The 17,125-nt window shown below is 39.0% G+C and overlaps 1 protein-coding gene across 4 annotated transcripts in view; it reads right to left on the bottom strand.

Annotated features, from left to right (window-relative positions):
* Positions 1–17,125, bottom strand: part of ATP8A1 (ATPase phospholipid transporting 8A1) — a 249,471-nt gene that overhangs the window by 74,737 nt on the left and 157,609 nt on the right. For all 4 annotated transcript variants that reach the window (XM_048848472.2, XM_048848473.2, XM_048848471.2 and 1 more), the window contains 3 exons: positions 9,770–9,942; positions 2,787–2,970; positions 2,575–2,685 (listed from right to left, as the gene is read on the bottom strand). In XM_048848472.2, the coding sequence (XP_048704429.1) occupies positions 2,575–2,685; positions 2,787–2,970; positions 9,770–9,942 (468 nt within the window). The remainder of the gene's footprint in view (positions 1–2,574; positions 2,686–2,786; positions 2,971–9,769; positions 9,943–17,125) is intronic.

Below are 17,125 nucleotides of genomic sequence, written 5' to 3'. Positions count from 1 at the left end.
CCATATTAAACAGCAGCTTACAAGAAGTCATTGAGCTCTTTGCTCCCATGCCTGATCAGTACAAAAAACCGAAAAGAGAGATTCAAGCCTGGCAGTTGTCCTTGCTAGAGACATTCAGTGATGTATTTTTCTGTCTATTGATTCACAGGATTGACATTAGTCATTAACATCCGCAAAAGATGTTTTACCTGGCAAAAGTTGGGAATATAGGAATTAATCTAAAGATCTTGTCTCACATAGAGTTTCATTATGTATTTTTAAAAATTACATGTTATTATAACTAAAAATAAATATATAGTGTATTTCAGTTAGTTCTAAATATTAAACAAAATATATATATTTTGTTTAACATTAACAGGTATTAACAATGCATTTTCAAATTAAGACTTGAGAACTGCACATTTCTAGTACAAATCAGTAACTAATTTTCTCTGGAGTAAATAATAAGATACACAGCTAGAGCCCTGCGTGGAAACAAAATTTGTATCCGCCCATTTGATCCGCAAACACGGTCCGTGGATATCAAATGGATATCCACAGATTTGCAGGGCTCTAGATAGAAAACTTGGATCTGCATCCACCCACAAACATGGTCTGCAGATATCCCTATCCGCTGATATAAAGCGGATATCAGCAGATTTGCAGGGCTCTATACATAGAATTAATGTACCAATTAGGTTAAAATTTTCAAATTTTGATGCTTAAAAGTTAGACACCTAAATGTATGTTCTGATTTTGATGATGAGCAACCGCTAGTCCCAAAGAATCTTGAGTGCTTCACTTTACAACTGTAACATTTTAAACATATTTTATGAATGGAAAATTGTAGATAAGACTGTATTTAATTTTTTCATTATAATTTTTCTTTTGGACCTTTTTTCAAACTCCTGAATTTTTCACTCTGTTCTTTTTGTTATATTTTCTTCTAAATAGAATACACATCCAATTAAGTTTAAGGAAATTTTATAAAGTAAAATTATAAAGTTAAAACTCCCCAACAGCTGCGCTATTTGTGACAAGCCAGAACAAAAAGATAAAGTTTTTGCTTTTTTTTAAAAAAAGCAGAAATTAAGGCAAATATTCAAACACAGAGGGTCAAATGTTAGGCATCTAATTTAAGTGGTCTGATTTTTGCAAGTGATGACCATCTGCAGTTCTTACTAAATAAGGATTTTTATTTAAAAATGTAATCCCACTCAACATTTTATTAAAATAGTATACATTTGTATCTTATGTATGTAAAAAAAAAAAAAAAAACAAGCCCCCAAAACCCCAAACAAACTGGCTGTGCTTTGGAATGGACAAACTTGTTTTTCCTAATTTCCTAATTCCTAATTCACAAACATTGTGAATTCAGGTTTCAGAGTAGCAGCCATGTTAGTCTGTATCCTCAAAAAGAAAAGGAGGATTTATGGCACCTTAGAGACTAACAAATTTATTCAGAAGTTTGAAATAAATGTAAACATCACTAGGTTTCTCTTTCATTTAAGAGAAAAATGTGATGAAAGGTGCAGAAAGAGAAATAATGAAAAACAAAGGAAGGTTGTGGAAAAAGGAGGAGAGGGAGAGATAGAAATTCTAATAAAAAATTCTCTCTACAATAATTCATACAAGAATTATGTTAAAACAATGCTTGGATTGCAAAGCTAAGCACTGTAAAGTCACGAAATGCCAAAATTAAAGTTGCACATGAAAGTGCAAATATCCCTAACAATATGTGTATATAGTATCATTAGAGCTCAGTGGGAAACATTTTTCCAATCCTGCAAAATTTGTTGAGACTTTTGAAATTCTCCCGTTCTCCACTGGGATGAAACCGAGAGCTTTTGGAATTTTTCCATGAAAAACAAGAGAGAGAGAGAGAGAGAGAGAGGATATGTCTACAATTCAAGCTGGGAGTGTAATTTCCAGCTCGAGGAGACATATCCACGCTAGATCTGAGTGAACTAGCATGCTAAAAATAGAAATGCTGCATGCACAAGTAGTGGTGGTGGGAAGGGCTAGCCACCCCAAGTACATCTGTAGTATCTTGGATGGGTATGTACTTGACGTGGCAAATGTCTCTGCGACTACAGCTACACTCTATTTTTAGTGCACTAGCTTGATCACAGCAAGTGTGGATATATCTCAAGTTGGAACTTACACCTCCAGTTCAAAGTGTAAACATAACCCCACAGAGAGACAGACCCCAGAAAAGTCAACAGCTTGGTAGATAGGTAGTCTCTTGGGGTACAGGACACTAGACCTCAGATACTCACTATGCCTGATTTGGAGCAGAAAGGGAAATAATGATTTGTTATACAGAGATCATTTTAATAGGAACAATGCAATATTAATACCCAAAAGTAAATGAAAAAGATCTGCACTGAGAATATATTTTTTCATAACAAAATCAAATGAAATCCAATTTAAAACAAAGTAATCCATTCATTATTAATTATCTTTACTTTGAGTGATAATTTTGAAATTATTTTTAAACTCCCTTAGAAAATCATGCAATATCTTTGAACACTTAAGAAATACTTTAAAAATAAAGCATTTGAAAGGCTAATATTTGATAAACTGTACCATTACCTCAATAATATAAAGGACTATATTCTTGTAGAAACAGTACAAGATGCATTTAGCTATTCTGCTGTAGTTCCAAGCACCATGAACCAACAACAAGTTCGTCAGATATCTGAACTGCAAAGAATGAAAAATATCTTTAAAAACATGTACATTGATCAGTGTTACATGATATAAAAGTATTCTGTTTTAATATGTTTTACAGCATAATGATTTACCTGTGCTATGGAGTAATCTGAAGAATTAGCTGCCTGTAGCCCTTCATTTCCACTAATACCAACGCCAACATGTGCTGTCTGTATCATACTAACATCATTTGCTCCATCACCAATTGCCAGTGTTACTACTTTAACCTGTTTTTTTACCATTTCTACCACTTCAGATTTCTGAAGAGGAGACACCCTTTGAAAAAAAAAAAGAAAAAAGAAAAATCCTGACATGGAAATTCTGAATGCACATTATGTTAAAATATTTTTTGTTCTGCTTTAGGGCAATAAAGTAGGTTAAATACAGTATCTGTCATTGAAATTCTATTTTTACCTCCCTCAAAGACACATTCACAGGATTTTTCAGCAAGGTTAGAGTAGGATTGGATTTCCCATACATATGCTAAACATCACTAAAATACTTGTTATGAAATGCAGAAATCTGCATTAATATAGCATTAAGGCTGTATAGTTAAAATATTAAAAATTCAGAAAACGTAAAAGGGAAAGTCCCCACAGCAGTGTTAACTTAGATCCACTGTATATTTTATATCTGTTTTAGATAGGTTTTACATGTTATTTACATATTTTAATGTGCTTATTTTACAAACAAATAGTAATATAATAAAATTACATATTAAAATAGAAAAACAGGAATAGATAAATACTAAAAGTGGGCAACATTGTTGAGCTAACAGATGTTGGAATCTTAATTTTACAAAAAAGTCAAGGAATGAACATTTTAACTATGCAACTATACTGTTTTACTCTTTATTGCACTGCTGTTGCAGTTGCTGGCCTCCTCCCGCTGAACAATTTTTGTACTGAGCCAGGAGTCCTACTGTTTTCTGCTGAGCTTTATAATGGGGGCCTGCCAGGGGAGCATGAAGTTTACCTGCTCTTCTGGATGACATACTCACTATGAGGAAAGATGTCTTCTGACATAAGTGAGGCAAGGAACCGGTGTCCATTGGCTCAAACAGAAGGCCCATGAAAGCAGCGAACACAATACTAAGGTGAAGAATCCTTCATTGGGGAAAGACAAATACCACCTTTTAAAAATCTAGAAAATCTTCCCTAAGAGGAGAGTGAATTGCTGAGATGGCCACAAAATGGACTCTCAGAAAATTCAGAAAAAGACATGACAATCTGAGATATATCAGGTACTCCAAAATGTCCTGAATCCTAGTTTCTGAGGAAGGTACACCACGGAGAGTAGACCACATTGAAAATTGCTTCCACTTAGCTAAATAAGCAGATGTAATGGGTTGTTTTCTGCTGTTAAGAACATCCTCTGAACTGCCAGTGAGAAGTCTTTCTCTGCCTGATCTAGCCACTCAACAACTATGCTGTATGGTACCAACTGTTCAAGACTGGATGCAATAACTGCCCATGTTATTGGGACAGTAGGTTTGGAAGAGGAGGCCGAGGCCCTGGAGCCTAAATCAAGAGGCTGTGAAGATCTGAGAACCAGCATTGTCTCAACCATGCTGGAGCTATAAGAATTATCTTGGCATAGTCTCGCTTCTAGAATATCCAAGTCTCAGAGTGTTTAGGACCCATTTGTCCATTGTTATGGATTCCCAAAAAGTGAGGAAATGGGATAATCCACCCCCCAAAATGGTCGGGGGGACAAGGTGGTAGGAAGATCACCAATGACTTTACTGCTGTCATTGAAAGAGAATGCAAATGGGCTGCTTTCCATGTCTGACTTCGCGATTTTGTGTTTCTTTTTTGAGAATATGGTTGCCTTGATTGGTAGAAAGGCTGCCTATAATACTATAGGCAGTATTGAAGTTGTCGAGATATGCATTGGAACCTTCTGGGGGCTGGAGTATAGACCCTTATGAGCATTCTTAGAGTCTTTAAAAGAATGTAAGGTCTCATCACTTTTATCCAAAAACAAGTAACAACCATCAGAAGGAAAGTCGTTAATAGTTTGTTGAATGTCTGTAGCTATGCCTGAGTTCTGTATCCAGGAAGCTCGCCTCATTGTTATTGCAGAGGCCATCAAGCATTAGGTACATCACAACATTCCTTCTGCCCTTAAAATCTATAAATCTATGAATTCAACAGATTGGACTTGTGTCTTAGCCAACCCAGGAAAGCCTTAAATTCCTCTCTTGCCTTCTCTCCGGTAGCTTTTCAGTTAATTGCATCCCAGTTTACAAAGTCCTATTTAACTATCAGTGCTTGCTGATTTGCTACATGCATCTGGAGAGAGAATGTGGAATAATTATTTTCTCCCAAACAAGATAAGCCTCTTGGTGTCTTTTTCTTTATTTAAATCTCCCTTGGAACAATCTCTCCTTAGTGGCTGTCAATACTAAGCAGCTTGGGGCAGGATGGGAATTAAAACCCTAAAAGCCTTGCATAGGGACAAAATAGCATTTATCCACGTGCTTAGCTGTAGAGGCTAGAAAGGCTGGCATATGCCATAAGGTCTTTGCCAGTTCTAGAAGAGCTACACTAATAGGGAGGGGCAAACACCTGGAAAATGTCTAAAAGTGTGTGTTTTGTTGTTCAAGCTTAGCTTGTATACCCAAAGATGCAGCCATTCTTCTCAAAAGCTACTGATGAGACTTAAAATCAACTGTCTGGGACCATTAAGTCATGGGTAAGGAGGAACACGGGTTCAGATGAATCGTCTTGCAATAAAATTGGTTCCGAAGGCAATGGTTCCTCCTGCAGCATGGGCTGCTCTGGGGGAACAGTATCTTTCCATATTTCCAACAGGTGGCTCTGGAAGGTTTGTCACCATGCGCTCAGATGACCTTCCCCTAGTGTGGGGTGATGATCATGACCTTGGGGAATAGGAGACACACCAGACACACAATGGCCATTGAAGGAAAGTGTAAGGCATGGGGAGTCAGTAAGAGCTGGGCCACAGTGATCTGTCCCTGCTGTACGATCAGCCCCACTCTAGGGACCAATGCTCCCCTTCTGGAGGCAATCTGGAAAATTTGCTAGACCATCTGTGTCAAGAGAGGGACAGCAAACAACCAGTAGAATGAACCAGACTGTGAGTGATCAGTAAGCATTGGGGAGTGCAACACCTATTGGGGCTACTAGGCGACCTGGTAGATCTTTCGCCAATTGTAAAGAGGTTAACATCAGCACCAAGGCATGTATGGTAGTTGGTATCATAAAGGTTTCACGAGACATTGATGGCACAGCCTCCTGAGATGGTTCTGGGAAGAACTTGTAGTGAGTATGGTGGTAGAGACGGGAGTTGCTACCCAAGCCAATTATTGTTCCGGTACCAGCATTCAGTGCCGATGTAGTGCCCAAGATTGAATGGCATCTGAAAACTGTACTGGTGCCAACACAGTGTGCAACAATACCAAAGATGGTACTGGAGAAGGAGCTGAGCCCTTATTATACTTCTTAGATGACACTGGCGTCAGTACCACTAACAATCTCTGCATCAGAGCGGAAGAGACTGAAGATTCCCATACTGAAGGAGGTGCCAATAAAGCAATTGACTCATGAACCACAGGAGAGTCTGAGACAAAGAGGCACAGCAATTCCTTTCCTGATCCATAAGTTCGTGGAGTTGTCAGTACCAGAAATGTTGCTGCTGTAACGGTGTCCACTGGTACTAGACTAAATGGTCATCCTGCAGACTGTACCAGAGTCAAGGGTATTGTACTGACATCCTCCTACTGCAGTACTGGGGAGACAGATGGTCCAGCTCTATCCGGAGTACCTGCTGAATCCTGATGGTGTCCTGAGTCCTTTTTCAAAGAAGAAGTTTTCTTCGACTTTAAGTCACCTTGGTCTGTCTTATGAGTTATTTTCTGGGTAGGCCCTGTAGAACACTGACCTCTCTTTCTCCAAGGAGAAGAGGCCAAGTCCAGGGGTCTGTCTGAGACAACCACAGCTACATTTGGAGTCTGTACACAGGAAGCAGGGTGATCACTAGTCAGGCCCAGAGCCAAGCAAGTCTCATTGCCTGCTTCATGAGGTGGTGGTTGAGGTGTAAGTCTCCTGAAATCTGCATTCTTTTTCTGAACAAGTGGCAGATATTGGACCTCTCCTTAATGTACCCTTCACCGAGGTATAAAGGCAGCAAGGCATGCAGGTCTCTATTTGGAAAAGACACTTCGTACAACAGGTAGTGCTCAAAGCCTCTTGAGTGCTGCATACCAATGATGTTTAGCACTGAAAACTAACTACAGTATTAAAACACTTTAAAATATAAATGAAAACTTAACAGGTGCTAACTCTTTACAGATAAGGAGAAAATTAAACTAGCTATCTACACAGAAGAAAAACTGTGAGGTAAATCACATGGGGAGCTCTGACTCAGGCCATGGGCAGTGAGAAGAAACTAAGGGGAGCTGGGGCAGCCACCACCCTCATATAGCTTTGGGAGAGGCCACAAGGAAATACAGGGTGCATGGACTGCTGCAAAAGGTACTGCTTCAGAAAACTCTCTGGCTCCAGTGTGGTGAGCATATGCACATCTGAGTGGAATAGATGTGTGAACCTTTTCTTTCTTAGAGTGCCTCTGTGTATTCCTACTCATGGGAGGTTGGTGAGAAGTACGGCCCAGGTGGAACATGGGCTGAGTTGTCAACTGAATAAAGACTGTAGCACAATTTCAGAAATCTAGCACTGAAGTGAAATGCTAAGTTTAAACACTGCATCTCCTTATATAATACCAGGCACCAAAAGTTCAGTACCATGATGGGGTTCCTGCAACCCTAAAGGACACAGTTTACTGAAGTTTCTGGAAGCTCAAGGCCCAGGGATTCATGAGGATGGGAATGCTGAGAGGCCCTCAAAAAAGAATTATTCTTATTTATACCGGAAAAATGATATCTTTGTGGCAGTTAATGAGATTCTGGGAAGGACAGATCCCCTCTCTTTCAACAGAAATTTAGTAAAATTGGTGAATTAGGGCAGTGGAGGCACATTATTTATATTAGTTAATTTACAAGAGTAAAAGGTGGTGTTAATGATGGTTTAAAAAAAATGAACCAGCTACTAGAAGTGAAATAAAGTTTTTATGAATGCATGCATTAGCCAAGTTCTTTGCCAACACAAACTGCTGGTATTAATAAAATGTTCCCTCTGCTCAACTGGAAGCATGCCTCACAGCCAAGTCTGGAGAGTCTGCTTGTCCTGCCATGGAAAAGATTGATACAGAAGGCTAAAACAGGCTCCTTTTTACAGGAGCATGACAGATGATTCATAGTCTAGTTTCACAGAGGAAAAAATTTCCCTGCTGCCTCAGCATAGATGCTTCCTTCTTGTATTATTCCTTTTTTCCTTCTCTTTCAAGCCCTCTCAGAAAAATATGAAGAAACTGCATAAAATTATCTACATAAAAAGAACCAAACTTTTTAATGTAAATCAGAACGTAATTAAAAATAACTGAAAAAATAATTATCCCCTGCACATTGCTCACACTTTATTTTCAGGGATTTTAGACATATTTTACATTTTGCTCTTGATCCCAGTTGATACCTCTAGCCCTCCAGTCCCAGTATCTAAATTCTTATTTGGTGGATACCACCAAATAATGTGTTCTGTTACTCTGGTGATTCACATAATGTCTAGCATTCCTAACAAAATGCCCTCATGAATCACAGGATGAGTATTTTATACTTTACCCCTCATCTCCTGGAGTTCCTGCTCTTAGGTGTAATATTCCTAATAAAGCTGCAGATGCTACTCAAACACGTATGTTCATATTACTTCCAATCTTTGTATTCCCGGATTTAAGGCCATTTAAGGCCAAAATATTATGGAAATACCTTTTCTGATTAAAAAAAGATTCAGGAATGAAAATATACAAACTTCCATTTTATTCCTGGTGCAATCTCAGGATTATTTACAGTAATAACTCTTATCCTTTTTCATCTACATGACGTTAAATACTTAATCAGAAAGCAAGAAGATCAATTGATCTTAGATGACTTAAATGTAATCATTAAACTCAAACACTGAAACTGGTAACACTCTGACACTTTTTTATTATTATAGGGTGTTGGTTGCTGCCAGCAAACATGCCTTTGATCTATGGGCAACTACAGACCTCAGTGGAAGTGATGGGAGCACTAGGCACCTTTCATTAAGACTAAAGAAGAGATCAATTAAATACTTATTTATTGATAGCTGAAATAATGGAATCTACCACCCAAGTCATGGACCAGCAAGTCCAGGCTGGAGGAGAAACTGAACCATAGGGGCCATGGGGTTTCCATGGCACCGATAGCAAACACAGGGACTGGCTGGTTTGCATCTATGCGCATCTGTGCATAAGAATCAGGAAGTAACCTGGAAAGGCAGGAGAAAGCTCAAGAAGCACTGGTCGTATGGGACTTGGAGGAAGCCAAGAGAGAAAGCTGTTCTTTTCTCTAGGTTAATGTTTTGATGCTTCTCTGATCTTGAACGAGTCCCCTTGTTATGGTGGGCTACCAATCTCAATAGACTTATGGCCATGATCAGGAGAATGGGCTCTGATTGTGAAGAAAAGGTCTTAACAAAACATGTATTTCCTTTGCACTTTTTGTTGGGTATGAGTCCAGGCTTATAAAAAAAGTCTTAGAAGCTATCTCATGTGCATTTTTTTCTATGAAGTGATCTCTACGCAAGACCCAGCAGCTGGAGTTAAAGGTGGATAGATAACCCTGTAGAGATCAGTGCCTGAATCTTGTTGACCCTATCCTATTTTGGGTAAACACTAGCTATCTTTGAGCCAGATCCTGGACTCCTGTTTTGCTTGTTAACTCCTCCGTGTTGTAGTATGGATTACAATACCCTCTTCCACTGCACGATCACATATTATGCAAACAATAAATTATAATATATAATTTATTTCTATAAAATCTTTATTGACTTTGACCTTTTATATTCTCTTTTCTCATATGTTGTTAAACTATCTAGCTAGCTATGTATTCAATAAGACTGGTGCCAGAAGCAAGTCTACTCCTGGATAGTATTTTATATTCAGAAAGAAAAAAAGAACACACCTCAAGCCTTACCTGCAACAAATAACAGCTTTACATGACAAAGCCAAATCCAGGAAATACTGTCTTACTCCAAATGTCAAGGCATACTTCAGTGTTTTACCATCAATTATAAGAGCAAAGTCATTTTCCTTCCTCAAAGCATCACCAAGAATACTGCAATGATGACTTAGGTTCTCTCTTGTTCCCTGTTACACAACAAATATACATGTTAATTATTTTTATTTCTATTTGTTGCTCCATTCAAAATAGTTTGTACTTTTTAATGCAGTAGTAAACAGCAATTGATACTGTACTTCTATCACCAAACATATACTCCACTTAATTTGTTATCTGGCTATACTGAAAGAAGGACAGAAGACACTTGATATGGATTTAATCAGGCCACAACTTTATTATTAGATGTCTGGGACTGCCCAGCAGATAAAATAGTATAGTACAGGCAACTCCATGTTTATTCAAATAACTCCACCAGTGCCCGTTCATTTTCCATCCAGGTCCCCAAGCCAACCCATGGTTTGGACCTTACCATCCATCCCTACTCATAGGAGGGTTAAGGTGGGCTATAGAAATGAGGGTTGGCTCCCTGAGGTACCAATCACAGGAGCCCCGAACCCACTCCATTCTGTTCCTTTAACCAGCACCCCCTTTTTAAGTCCTTTACCAGGCCATTTATCTGGTCACTGGATGCCTTCCCTATGGAGTACCTGCACTGGATATCCACCCCACACTTACAAAATAAGTTGAGACATATAGCCCCTACCACCTTTTCTCCTCACCATAATGGGTCCTCCCTGACACTTGCTGTGGGGAAGGTGAAAAAACCTCACTCCACCAAAGCCCATATGGTGGTGAAGGAGAAATTACTTCCCACCCTCCCTAAAAAGGAGTGACTAGTGCAATGCCCACAGCAGGTCCTAACCCAACCTGATATTCGCACCTCTACGGGAGGGAGGGTGGGTGCTGCCTTGCATGCTGCCTGGAGAAAGGGCTTCCAACACCCAGGGCTTGCACCTTTAAAGCCTTACATTTCCCAGGGGTGAGTCAGTGCCGCAAAGCTGACCACCACCCACCTTTTTGTATCAATTTCTGACCTCCTTCCCTCCCACTGCTGCTTTCCTTCGGCAAACTCGGACAATGTTTCCCCCGCTTCAGGTGCGGTGCAGTCATTAGATTAGGGATCTACATTTATTTTTGCAGTTTTTGGAAAAACTTGTGATTATTACATCAAAAATATCTGGGGAAAATATGCCAGTGCCTTCAACTATTTTAGATATCATTTGTTTAGGAACAAATATATAAATTACTGGGCTAGCCAACAGTGATGACTCTAAAGCTGCAAAACAGTTTTTAATATAACCTCCTTTTTACATGGTCATAACTTGCCAAAACATTCAACTTCTGGGATAAATATTTCTTTATCTCATTCTCGGTTCTTGCCTGTATATATAATATTAAAAGGAAAATCTAAGCAAAATATGGTTGTAGTTTAAATTTCTGGATAGTGAAAAAAACCTATACTTTTCCCCCACTGTAGAAAAATTTGAACCATAGATTATTTAAACAGTCCACAGCAAAAATAATTTAAATTTGAAATAGACATATAATTCTCAGTAAGGAAAACATGTGTTGATACATTTAGGGTGTGGAAAAAATAAAAGTTACAAATAATCACTTCTGGGTGTGCTTAGATATGAGCAGGTCTTCATGAAGCTCCAGCCCCTTTGTGACATTAATGCATTTTTCTTTGCCCAGCTTGGCAGGACCAATGGCTGCTTTCAAGCTGTATATTGAAATATTCTTCAAATTCAAAGCTTTAATTAAAACAAAAATAAACAAACAAACCCTCTCTATCTCTATGTTGCAAAGATGCAGCCATCCAAACATAAAACATTGAACTACTGCCCCATTAATCTAGATTTACATATAACTGACGCCAACCAAAACACAGACGCAAAGACTAACCCCACCCCCAACGTTGTTCACCTATGAAAGGGACTATTTAAATAATGAAACTATTAAGCACATGCAATTATTTTCTTTCACTGAAAACCCATGATACGCAAAAACTACACACATGCAATATTAAGGATGTGTAGTTAAAAAAAATCTTAAAAGGTTAGGAAATAAAAAATTAAGGTTTCAAAAGCAACGTTAACTCTGCTGCAATGCATACACATAATATATTCTATTCCTGCTTTTCAGTTAAAAGTGCAGCTTAATATAATGCTATTTATAATATAAATGGATGTGCAATACAACAAATTAAGGTTCTAACAATAATGCTTATTTTGCATTTCCTGACTTATTATTATTTTAACTGTGCAACATTAATGTTGCATGAACACTGCATTCACTTTATGCATGAAACAAGACTGAATGTAGAGACACAGTATTTGCAATAGAATAAAACTATTAGCAGTATTCCTGTCCTTTGCTTCAACTACGGACCTTTTCAGGACTCTTGGGCCTCAAGATGCCTACTTCCACATCTTGATAAGGCAAAAGCACAAGCACCACTTAAAGTTTATTGTGGCCAAAGACCACTATCAATACAAGATACTATCATCTGGGCTGTCAGCAGTCACCAAGGTGTTCACCAATTATCAGGCTGTGGTTGTGACTCAACTGTGTCATCAAAGCCTGAAGGTGAATCTAGATCTGGATTCCTGGCTTATGAGAGCTCAGTCCTATAGTGAAGTAGCTGAGACGCTGTGGGAGGGCTTGCTTCTTCTTCACATCTCTCAGTCTGTGAGTAAACAAAGAAAGAATACATGCTGGTCTCAACTTAGCCCTTTGAAGGGCCCTGCCTAGATTTCACCAGGGCTTCTGGCATGCCTATCTCAAGATGGTTCCAAAATTCCATCCAGTGAACCTAGCTATATCCAGGCTTGAAGGCCCCGTGACATTTTGTGTATATTAGTCTTGACGGTTGCCTGCACTTTTGTCACCCACTCTCTTTGCAAGATTACAGATGTAGCCATTGCAGGACTGGTTGAATCTGTTGTACAAACCAAGTATTTTATAGTTTGGATATGACAGAGTTTCTTCTTAAGAAGGTCTAAGGCTCTAGTGAGGCAACACAGCTAGAGTAGGTCTTCAAGAAGTTGCCCTTCCCTCAGCCTGCTCTTCAAATAATGATAAATAAGGATGTTTCTACTCTGGGTTTAGGAGCATATTGACTATCTTTGACTGCTGAGGTATTTGAAGACTGCAGGAGTCAAGGGCTATCAGGCTGCCTTTCAAATCCTTTCTCCCATAGATCAGAGGGGATCTTCTCAACATTTTCACTGATATCTTAGTCTCATTGTATTTCCTGGATAGGGAGGATCTCAGCCAACTTGTGTTATATCAGGAGGTTATCGAGCTGTGTGAATGATGCATCTGGAATGAAGTGATCTTTATTTATACCTGATGGTTCATGTTTAAAAAAAGATACCACTGCCAACAATCTCAGCTGGAATGTTGGAGTGGTTCACATAAGTGGTCACTCAAACCCTCTGTGGTTTGTCTAATAGGTGTAAGGGGTGTGCTTATGCTGAAGACCCAGGTCAATTCACTTGTATATTAGCATAGATAAAGTAACTGTTAAGTGTATAAGAGCGTTTGGTGTTTAAACTTCATGAAAATGAATGGAATATTACATGCATTGTTTTTACTTATGTGTATCCTGTTATAATGGAGTAGCAAACATTTATGTTATGCATACCCCTGTAACTAAATAACCCATCAAACAGTGAAGAAACATGGAATGCAAATGAAGAACTTAGAAAAGTGCTAATTTCAAAGCAAGTGGTCATTGTGTGGTCAAAAACTCTAAATAGATTCCTCAGTCTCTGTCATCAAAGGAAAGGTCCACATGGGTAGTGACCCTGTCAGCTTGTTTTCTGTGAGAAGAAGCTGTAAGTATGGATTCAGGGAAAGATCCTTCATCTCTGGATTGTTTGGATTCTAACAGGGTGGAACTACTGAATGAGAAGAGACAAATCTCCAGAGTTATTCTGGGTAGCCCTGAGAGACTTTTGGGAAACTGGCAGTTTTTTACATCACGGCCACCATTTGGAATTATAGACTGTGGGTCACCTGGACATATATTTTACCTGCTTCAACCTCTCAATAACTCTTACTCCTTTTCTTAGGTAATAAACCTTTAGTTAGTTTACTATAGAATTGGCTACGAGAGAGATCTTTTGTGTAAGATCTAGAGTAGCAATTGATCTGGGGTAAGTGATTGGTCTCTTGGGACTGGGAGCAATCTGATGTGATGTGATTTTTGGCTTAAGTGACCTATTATCACAAAGTCCAGTTTGAATATTAAGATAGACTGGAGACTATCTGTGACTTCATAGTAAGACTGGTATAGTGATCCAGGAGTTCACACTTGTTATTGCCTTGGTGAAATCTAATTATAGAACAAATCATCAATTTGGGTGTCTGCCCTGTTTTCTAATAGTCTGCCCTGAGGTGGGCACACATGGTCATGAGCCACGCCAGACAGCCAGACGGGGCATCAACATGGGCTTGTTTGCTATAAATCAGAAGAGTGTCTGATGTTGTGAGGAACAGCAGGCAAGAGTTAACTCACTCATTGTGTGTATCTAAGGTCTTTCTACTACATTGGGAGAAAGGGCTTATTTAAGTCTCTCTTTAATGTCTTCTCAATGCATCAGGCTCTTTATTCTCTTCATACATCAGCAGGGTTGTTAGGCTTAGGGCAGAAGGCCCTGTCCTTGTCCCAGGACATCAAAGCAGTCATGTTGTAGTTCAGAAAGTCTTAATTATGCTACCAAATACAATTTTTTTAGAAACCTTTCAGGAGAGGTAAATCTACATACCAGGAATGATAAGAGAGCTGTTAGCTACTACTTATACCTAAGCTGTTTAGAAAAAAATCAAATGGACTATTTAGGGTCTTTGGAGATTAAATGGATAATATTATGCATCTGTTCACGTTATGAAGTATCTGATGTTCCCATGCCTGACCCTCATCACCTCAGCTGTCAGTTACTTAAGGGGGTAGAAGTTTTTATTATATGTATCTATGATAAGACAGCATCTGAAATCTTTAGGGCTGCTATGAAGAGTTTGGTTCACAGCCTCACGAATCCCTATTCTCTGAACACAGCATCAATAGGAGATGTTTGTTTTGGGAGGGCAGTACTTCTATCACTGTTTTAAATAGCAGGACTTCCCAGTCCACTTCTTCAGGTAGATTACTGTTACCGCATCTCCTACAGTGGGGCTCTATGAAAGCAATATGAAGGAGAAATGGAGATTAAATATTTACAGTAACTCTTGTTCTTTGTGTGACCTTCAGAAAGCTACAATTACCCTCTCTTTCTCCTGCTTTATGCTTGAAAGCCCAGCTGCAAAGAAGCCTTTTGGAGGTCGACAGGAACAGAGAAACTTATTTATACCCTTGCTGTATAGAAAGTTTGGCTTGAGGAAAATATACACTCCATGAGGGCTGCTCCACAGGAATAAAGTTTCTGTATTTTTTTCTCTTGGGAAGATTGTCTTCACAATAACCCCACGCTATTTAGCCTGGGGCATGTTAAGTTCAACGGTCATGGGATCATTTCAATGATTAGTATAAATATGACAATCTAACATACAAATACTGAGCAGAAGTAATTCTTAAAAACACTTTTAAATAGGCTTAATGGGACTAACATCCTAGGGTCTGTCCCAACCCTTTTTTCCAGAATACATATTTTTTGCCCAAACATTGCCTCTGCTGCTTTACAAAGTTTTCCTGATTCTCTTCCTCAGATGGAAGATGACGGGGGTTCTTTATGATTGGAATTTTTCCTTTTAATTTCCCAGTCTCTCTTTCTCTGTTGAAATTGCAATGGAAGGCAGACCTCTCTTTTTGTCTCCAATTACACCCTCCAGACAGTAACATTGTGCCATGGCTATAATATTCTTAGAATGTTTAGTATGAGGTAGATTCTGCTCTATTAACAATACACTAAATTACAGTTACATAAAATTGAAACTCTAAGCAAATAATTTATAAAATAAAGACTTACAATTACAGTAGCATATTTTAATTCACTGAACAGTTGTTTTCCAAACCATGTGCTCTTGATTAACAAACACTGCAAGATACTATGTATTATGGCTATTTCTAACTTCTGCACACATGATCTCTTTAACTTCAGACTCCGATATTGATTACAAAGTTTATTTTTCACCTCAATTTCCATTTTTGTTCTTGATACAAGAAGCACAAATCTGATTCTCTAAATTATCTTTAAAAACTCTCATTGCAAACTTAGTGAAACTGTCAACTACTTTTAAGCATTCTAAAAGAGTTTTTAAAAATACCTTCCCTATGTGGAGATTTTCCAGTTTTTTGCAGGGGCTTTTAAACTGTTGTACTCCAAAAAGTGATTTTGTACAAATAATATCACAGGGTTCCATATTTATTTCTCAAGTACTTCCAAATCAAATAGGGAAGTATCCAATACAAAAGAAGATTTTCAAATCTCAGGTTAACTATGCAGAAGATGGCAGTTAGAAGAATCAACCTGTGTTTTTTCCTGCTGCTGCACCAACACCAGTGATAAATATTGTACAACTGAAGCCTAGCTGATCATTTTGGTATTGATGTACGAGGCAGAATTGAATACAGCATGCTTTTCCATAGCTATTCAGACTCTGCAGTGATAACAGGAGTGTGACAGGGTGGACTAGACCCAGAGGCCTGTTGCTAGAGGGCTCAGGATCCTGCCACACCCATCCCAGTAAAGGAGCAGTAGAGAGGTCCTCCAAGCGGGCTACAGTGACTGCAGGGGAAGCAGCCAAGGAGAAAGGCTGCAGGAAACAGCCAGTCAGCACCCAGCAGGCCCATATAAAAGGAGCTGCAGGGTCAGAGTGAGTTTAGTCTGCAGCAGAGAAGGACATACCAACTGAGGGTACCATGACAGGCCCTGTTGGACTGTTTTAGAAGACTGAGCCCAGGGAGGGCTGCAGGATATTGGGGACATTTTGGATTGTGTGCCCCAGAAGGGGTTTGTTTGTTTCGCACATGGACAGAGCATGCCTTGGCCAGAGGGTTGGGTCACCAACCACGAGCACAGCGGCTGACAGGGGACACCATGAGCAGGGGAAATTGAGAAAAAACTGCAGGCATGCACACACTTGGCTAGGAGGCATTACCAAGAGCTGAGTGCACCCCATTACAAGGAGTAAAACCTGTTTGTATCAACAAATTAAGTAGAATTACTGAAACAATCAACCACAGCCCATTAATGACATGCAGCATTGTCATGTGAGCTCTTTAAGAGAGATGGCTTTTGAACCCAAAGAAAGAGAATCTGTTTGCATTTTTTTTAAAAAGTAATTTTCTACCTTTGCGGAAATAAC

The sequence above is a fragment of the Caretta caretta genome, chromosome 4 (assembly GCF_965140235.1).
Source record: "Caretta caretta isolate rCarCar2 chromosome 4, rCarCar1.hap1, whole genome shotgun sequence".
Taxonomy (NCBI): Eukaryota; Metazoa; Chordata; order Testudines; family Cheloniidae; genus Caretta; species Caretta caretta.
The sequence above is the reverse complement of the archived record's forward strand: the minus strand, read 5'-3'. Positions and strand labels throughout refer to the sequence as shown.